The sequence below is a fragment of the Lycium ferocissimum genome, unplaced genomic scaffold (genome assembly GCF_029784015.1).
Source record: "Lycium ferocissimum isolate CSIRO_LF1 unplaced genomic scaffold, AGI_CSIRO_Lferr_CH_V1 ctg16545, whole genome shotgun sequence".
Taxonomy (NCBI): Eukaryota; Viridiplantae; Streptophyta; class Magnoliopsida; order Solanales; family Solanaceae; genus Lycium; species Lycium ferocissimum.
The window spans coordinates 13,985-22,072 of record NW_026716661.1 but is presented as its reverse complement, the minus strand read 5'-3'; the positions used below and the strand labels follow the sequence as shown (position 1 = coordinate 22,072).

General features: G+C 37.2%; 1 protein-coding gene and 1 long non-coding RNA gene across 2 annotated transcripts; both read right to left on the bottom strand.

The window, feature by feature from the left end:
* Nucleotides 1-3,531: 3,531 nt before the first annotated feature.
* On the bottom strand, nt 3,532-4,050 carry LOC132042615 (extensin-like). The gene has a single exon (XM_059433154.1). It carries the CDS (start codon nt 4,048-4,050, stop codon nt 3,532-3,534), a length of 519 nt encoding a protein of 172 aa, XP_059289137.1.
* Nucleotides 4,051-4,564: 514 nt separating this feature from the next.
* Nucleotides 4,565-7,740, bottom strand: LOC132042614 (uncharacterized). The gene is made up of 2 exons (XR_009411517.1): nt 7,180-7,740; nt 4,565-4,650 (listed from the first exon to the last, which is right to left on the bottom strand). It is a non-coding gene; the product is annotated as an uncharacterized LOC132042614 (long non-coding RNA).
* Nucleotides 7,741-8,088: the final 348 nt, after the last annotated feature.

Below are 8,088 nucleotides of genomic sequence, written 5' to 3'. Positions count from 1 at the left end.
ACGTCTCCGGTTGTTTTCGGGGACTTGATGATGATTCCTGTAAAGTTCAGGGTAAAGTCGTTAAAGTAGGTAAAGTGAATGATAAGAGTGTAGAGTAAAGTAAGAGTGTAGCCGTTTGGCTGAGGCTATATAGCCAAATGACGTCTCCGGTTTTTTTCGCGGACTTGATGATGATTCCTGTAAAGTTCAGGATAAAGTCGTTAAAGTAGGTAAAGTGAATGATAAGAGTGTGGCCATTTGGCTTATGATGTTGATGAGATCGTGACAAGACAAATAAATGACGACTTCGATTTTCGACATGTAATCCTGATTTAATACGCCTTCGATCTCGACAACCTACAAAAACAGGTGTATTTGTCAATAAAGTCATAAAGTTATTGTGATAAAAAATAAAATTAAAGATAAAGTTAGAAATAAAGCCGTTGGCTTTTAAGGCAAGACCACAATGAGCCAAATGATGCTTTTCGGCCATAATTGATAGACTTGACTATTGATCTCGCGGTGTTTTATTCCTGCACTCAAAGAAAAATTCTTAGTTTGGGAGGGGGAAGTTGATTCGTGTTGACTCAAAGCTTGACATTGTTGGCGCTCCGTTCATCTTGTTTGTTTGGATCTTGTGATCTCCGTTCAAGCCTCGGTAGATGAATAGTAGTGAAAACAATTGAAAGAAAATGTTTCATTTGAAATATATATATATGCAAGTATATGTATATATATATATAGATATATATATATATATATATATATATATATATATATATATATATATATATATATATATATGTATATAAGTTGTAAAAATTTCTGTCAACTTTTAGATTGTGACACTTCCAAAACAATTGAAAAGTCATTTATCTATAATACTTCCTGTCTGGTAGCCTTAATCTCATCGATGTCCAACCATTCTCTTGTCTATATCTTCCCAAAATCTGCCCCAGTTTTGACTTTGGAAGGGTACACTAAACTTATGTTGTGGTGTGACCGAACCTTATATAAGTTGCCTACGTATCCCGCTAAGGGAATCAGGTCAGAACGTAGTTCGTAAGGTACATAAAAATGGTTTGAAATTTTTCTAATAAAGGGACCGAACCCGATGTGGATTGCCTACGTATCCTGCCATAGGAATTAGGTCAAGCGTAGTTTTGTTACTTAAATGGTAAAAGATTTGTTGGATTTCTACCTAAATATGACTGAACCGCATGCCGATAGCCTACGTATCCCACCGAGGGAATCAGGCCATGCGTAGTTCTCCTTACATACAAATACTAAGGATTTTTTTGGATTTTTTGCAACCAAACCCTATGTGGGTTGCCTACGTATCCCACCACGGGAATCAGGTCAGCGTAGTTCGTAACATAAATGGGAAGGTTACAAGATAAACAATCTAATCTAATGTCGTCCTTTGATTTCTTTTTGAATTGGCAGCCTTCATGCTTGTGTCATTATCCATCGCCTATTTCAAATTCTTCCAAGTGGAATCTTGTCCCGTCCTCTAATTTCTCTGTTATTTTCTCGAGATGTATGTTGTCTTCCCGTTCTTCATAATCGTGTTCGGCACATAAACTTTATTCATTCGTTTCATTATATGTCACAATCATAAAATTGGCAGATTTGATAATTTATATACTAAATAAAACAGAAAATAACAAATGATAGACAGTTAAGGAAAATCAGAAATGCATTCATAGATTTTGCAATTAAGCTTCCAAAAGATGAGGCAAAGCAACAAAAGTTTTGGGCATGATTCAGGCCTCAATTTTAAAATCGTGCTATTTCAAAAGTTCACTACATGTTCAATCTACCAAGACTCCCGGCGAACCAAGGACGGAGTAGAGGTCTAATTCTTCAAAATCTCTCCTAGTTCGGCACCCCAGATGGTCGGTGTCTCGGTGTTGCGAGTAGTAACCTTCATTGGTTCTTGTCTTTGGACTGTTTCCACGGGAGCGACAAAGGTTGATGACGTTCCCCTTTCCAACTTTCCAATTGGCATGATGGCTCCTTTCAAATCCCAATCTCCCTCAACAGTTATCATATTCACATTGGCATTTTCGTGAGTAGGTAAAGGGTTGTTGTCTACATTGGGCTGAGCTCCAGTAAGTTGGATTGCTCCTTCCTTAATCAAGGCTTCAATTTTGTTTTTAAGACCATAGCAATCCTCAGTATCGTGCCCAGCGACTCCAGAATGATATGCACAACGCTTGGAACCATCAAACCATCTCGGAATAGGATCCGGAATTTTCCCTTCAATTGGTTGTATCACGCCTGCTGTTTTCAATCTTTCAAATAATTGAGCCAAAGGTTCGGCGAATCGGGTGTAGTTGCGGGTATTTTTGATTTCGGGGTTTGAACGGATTTTAGGTGTAGCATGTGGTCGATTTTAGTAAGTTGGAGCTTGAACGGATTGATATGGACGTGGGTTTTGATAGGGAGGTGCTCGGGGTTAGTAGTAGTTTGCTTGGGCGTTGTAGACAGGGTAAGGAGTTAGTGGAGCTTGGTAGGGTTCAGCATATTGGTAAGGGTAGAAAGGTTGTGGTGGATGGTTAAGGTATGTAATGGCTTGGCTTGGCTTACGTCCTTGGATATTCATGACTGCAGCTACATCTTTTTTTTTTCTTTTTGGTCCCGCTGATAGAACCAAATTGAATAGCTTTGCTTGCAGCCTACAAGGCAGTGAGATCCTGAATTTTTCCCGATTTGATTCCTTCTTCTAAGGCTTCTCCTATTCTGACAACTTCTGTGAACTTTTGTCCCATCATGCCTATCATTTTCTCATAGTACATGCCAGTTTGGCATTCAATGAAGGTAGCAGTCATTTCTCTATCACTCATCGGGGGTTGAACCACGGTCGCTTCGACCTCGCAATAACGCATACTCACGAAATGACTCAGTTGACTTCTTGGTTACCTTAGTCATCTAGACTGTATCTGGTGTGATATCGGTATTGAAACTAAATCGGTCCATGAAATCTTGTGCCATATCACTCCAACCACGCCATTTACGGACATCTTGTTGCGTATACCAAGTAAGAGCCTCACCAGATAAGCTTCTTATGAATAGCTTCATCCTTATATTCTGATCTCTACCTACTCCAACCAGTTTGTCATAATAAGCCCTTAAATGCATGTGAGGGTCTCCTGTTCCATTAAATGTATCAAATTTCGGTGGTTTGTAGCCTACGAGCAAATCAACGTCAGGCTGAACACACAGATCTTCATATTCTACACTCTTGCTTCCCCTGGCAACTTGAAGGTTCCTCATTGCTTCTTTGAGACTGTGGATCTCTTTTAACAATATATCATCCGCCCTTGCTTTTGCATCCTTTTCCATTTCCTCATATTGATCCACCTCGGGTTGGAACCTGACCGTTGTTGGGTTGGTAAAGGCTTGTGTTTCTGCTGTATATACCGGAGGAACATATTGCGCATTAGGAGTGACAAAATGTGCCCCTTGTATATGCTAGGTTGGATAAGTTTGGACAGTGGGAGTGTTTTGGACTGGAGGTGGTTTGTTATAAGTGGTATTTATATGTAGTTAGTTTGGTGGGTTTGGAAGAGTAGTTTTAGGTGGTGGATTAGTGTTAGTGGATAAAGGAACATAAGGAGTTTGAACTAGCGATTGACTTGGTGGGTTGACGGGTGGTGGATTAGGAATAACATAGGTAGTGTAGGTGGGTGGTTGGCTTTGTGGAGGGGTATAGACGGATGATGGATTTGGTGGATTTGCGGGGGTGATTGGAGGAAAGTTGTTGTTGGTAGGTGTATTATTTTGTGGAGGGAAATGTTTAGGAGCTGGAGATTCAAGCGATGGAAAACGAGGTGGGTTTGGTGCGACATTTCTAGGTTCAGGAGGTGGACTTTGGAGTGTGATGGACAAATTGGTCAAGTCCCTAACCCGATTCAGTTCTCCACGTAGATCCTCAATCTCTTGAGTCAAGCGGGCGATATGTTCATCATGTTGAATAGTAGTTCTATGTTCGGAAGTCTCGGGAGGATCACTAGGGATCACGACGTTTTCCAAACCAGTTGAAATAGATGCGGCTGGATCAGACATAGTAGTTTTCCTTCCTTGAAGAACCCAACTACGTCGAGGTAATGCTGATGTCTTTGACCTTGTGAAGTAAGGATGGTCGGCCAGTTCGAATGTCAACACGAATCAACTCTCTTGGGAGTAATAATAAAAAAAAAGAAAAAAGAGAGAAACATAAAATGCAAATGATGTTAGTCTCATATCAATATAGCTAAGTCATGATCACATAGAGTCAAATAAGTCATGTAGTAAATAATCATCAAATAAAGGCAAATAAGTTGTCAAGAAACATGTAAACAAGTATATCAAACAACAATAACTTGTCCTAATATGCATGTGACCTCTTTGTGCCAGAGGTAGGCCTAACGTTTGTTTGAAGGGTAAAATGTGCCATAATACGTCATCCCATTGCTCTTGGCTAATTAAACAAATTCTATTTCCCAAAAATAAAGTACAAATGTAATGTAATATTTATTACATATCAAATGAATACAACATAAAGTACTTCCTAATCTAAGTAAAGTAAATACAATTTGTCATGTCTAAATTTCTAGCTCCATTTTGTGATGTCCTTGGTTCTCGTCAATTGTTGATCACAGACGTACGCCAATGTAAAATCCATACCTGTCATAGAAACGTTAATACTTCCCTCCCTCCTAAAGTTTAATTAGTTAGAGCAAATGATCAATATTTAGGCACAATTATCCTTCAAACATGCACATAAAGTATGCTTAGTGTCACTTGGGGTTGTGGACCCACTTGGACGTTTGGGTAAAGTCATCTAATGGGCTTAATACACCAAGGGTATTAAACCTTCTAGGTCATGAAATGTATGATCCTAATAAAGGGTGTTGGTTTAGCTCTACTCTAGGTTGACTAAGAGTTGGTTTCCTATGACACAAGGCTCTCCCAAGTGGACGACTTGGGAGTGGAAAGTCCGTGGCTGTCGACTGCACCGCCGATCGACTAAATCCACAAGATCGATCCAACTAGAGGGTGATTTAGTAGTGCACGGCCGCGAACCGCGAAACCGCTTTAAGTGTGTGAATTTGTGTGAATTTTCCAGGAGTGGAGAAAAGTGATACGGGATGACAGTTTATATCAAAACAGGAACACTTAAACAGTTTATATCAAAAAAATAATTAATGGCATGTAAAAACAGTTAACAACAAATAAAGTAATTAAAACAAGGGCACAAAGACTATTTAAACTAAGTCCGTTATGGTTAGAACCTAAGTATAGTCCCCAGTGGAGTCGCCAAGCTGTTATGCCCCATTTTAACCGGAGTCAAAATGGTTTACAACATTCCGGTAATTTCGGGGTTAATTACAGTTAAGGAGTCGCCACCTAATTATTATGGTGAATCAGGACACCTAAAGCCAATTAAAATAATTATCTAATGTTAACTCCATTTAAAGTCTACGAAACCAAAAGATTCTAGGTAAGGGTTCAATTAATCTAAAGGGAAGGTATTAAGCATCCTTTAAGATCCATTAAAAATGGTTAACCGACCGGACTTATGTTAATTAAAAAGCCTTGTAAAGTATAAGTAATAATGTATAAAATAATTGGTTAAATATAAAACAAGAGGGAATTAGTATTTAAAAGCGAAAAGCGGTGACTAACTTTATATTTAAGTCTAATTTACGTGATTGGGAAATGATGTGAAGTTAAAATAATTTTATCCTGGAATTCAAGAATAGAGAATGTATAACAAGGTGATTAATACTTTAAAAATCTAGTTTAGTATAGAAAATACATTTCCTCGTTAAGCTCCTAATTAAACACATTAAAGCTATCATGCCAAGTTAGGCAGAAAACAACGACTGGACTTTATGCCATTTGCAAACAATTTTCTAAATAAATCAAGGCTCAAAGTTTGGCTTGAATAAAATCAAAGATCTTCTCACCCTTTGACTTATTAAAGTCTTGAAAACATAAACTCAATAATGATTTAAAAGATAGCAGGATTTTTTGCGGGGAAAAAAAAAAAAGAAAAGAAAGGGAGCTGAACATTATAAAATGCTAAATGATTTATTATAGAGGCAATACCTGTATTATCCCTATGAAGTTTAATTATTAACTAGATGCTCACCACAAGTAGAGAGTCAAACAAGCAATAAATGTGTTCTTATATGAACTATAACAGTTAAAGGCACATAACAAAGTTAGCATTTACAACATGAATCATAAAGGAAATGGAGCTTTTCAACAATATCTCCATGGTCTCCAGGACATATCCCATGGTAGATTACGGGTATGGGTTAATTGATGAGGATAACTTCATGTGTGGCGTCGTTGAGTCTCAAAACAAGACTCTTCGGCTCCGGTGTTCATGCGAAACAAAGAAAGAAAAAGTGATTTAGTTAGAAAGGAGAATGTCGTCCTCAATAGTACATCAAGCCATTAAACCAAACAATGAAGTAGAAATCACATTAACATCATGGTTTGCAACAGAACATCACAAACACTATATATAGGCCTCTCAACATACGTATTACCTTAATTACTATATCTGAATAAATGTTTCGTTTCTAACAGTTTATTAAATATAGAAGTGCCCATAAATTATTAAGAAAATAATATGACAAGCATTTACTTAGTAATAACCACATGAACCTGGTTTTAACTTCGACTCTTTAAATGCTAAGTCATCCAGAATAATCCATAAACATGATATTTAATGATTTCTACTGCAAATAAATTTTAAAACTTCCACTTCAAGTTATGAGATCTATATGATATGGACAAATTCTTGGTCTAACAGGCAGTCCATTTAAACAAAAGTTGAAATTGTGTCTTATATTCGTGATATCTAAACACGCTACTATGAAACGAAGGAAAACACACTTTTCAAATATTCAACAGAATATAACCACTCATCACAAAAGCCGAAGTCGCTCATCCAGAAAACACTCCAACGAGAAGTAAACCCAACAGTCATATAACATGAAGTCTAAAGTATATAAAAAAAATACATATACTATATAATAGACACATAGCACATATTCTAAATTTATATAACATTCGACTAGACAAATTCACTACTATAGTCATGTTTTCTATAACATAAACTTAGATACTAAAAACATGATTTCCCAACATCAAAACACACGTCGACACTAAATAAATAAGAAGAAATTCAGATTTTACCTCTTGTGGGTGCAGTGAACTAAGATGTCGGGGTCTCAGATCTACTCTCTTTTGACAAAATAGAAACGGATAGAGATTGAGAGATAACAAAATGCTACAATTTTCTTTGAGAAATGGTAGAAAATAGCTTAAATGAGAGAGTTTTCCATCGTTCAAGCTTCGTCCGGCTGAAGAGCTAAAAGAGATATTTATAGGAGTAGAAAAGTAGGGTTTTGTGAGCAGGATTTTGATCTCAAAATATAGCCGTTTGAGGGTGCAGCAGAGGGTGTCACGGATTAGAATTGAATCTCTGCTTTTTGATTTTCTCTGTGTAGAAAAATCTGATTTCAAGATGTTTGTTGGCCTCTTGTGTTGGTGGTACCGAGACTTGCACAAATTGGGAAGGTCAAACCCTGCCATGGTTGATGAAGGACTAAACATTCATAAAAAATGGGAAGAAGACAAAGTGGTTCTACCATGTGAGGATGATAGGGAATAGCAAAAAACTGCGCTTAGAAAGTGTAAGAAACCAACCCTAATTGAATTTGAATGAAGGGGTGTTTCAGTCATTTTGGCGGATAAAGTGAGGGTAGTTTGGTCGGTTCAAGGATCTGGCGGGTTTGGGCTATTTGGGGTATTTGGGCTGCTAATTTGGCCAAAAATTGGGCCATCTCTTGGCTATGTGCTTGGTCTTCTCCATATTCTAATCCAATTCCTCATGTTTCTTTGTAGAAATTTATAACTTGGAAAGTGTATGTAATAATCACACAATTAGTAATTAATAGTAATAAGGATACAATTCAATTTTACTAACTCACTAATAATAGCAAAACTATAAATATATAGATAATGTAACAATAGAGTAAGAAAGATTATCTAGCTTAACTTTATGATTAACAAGTAATAAATAGGTAGTAATGTGAGGGTAAT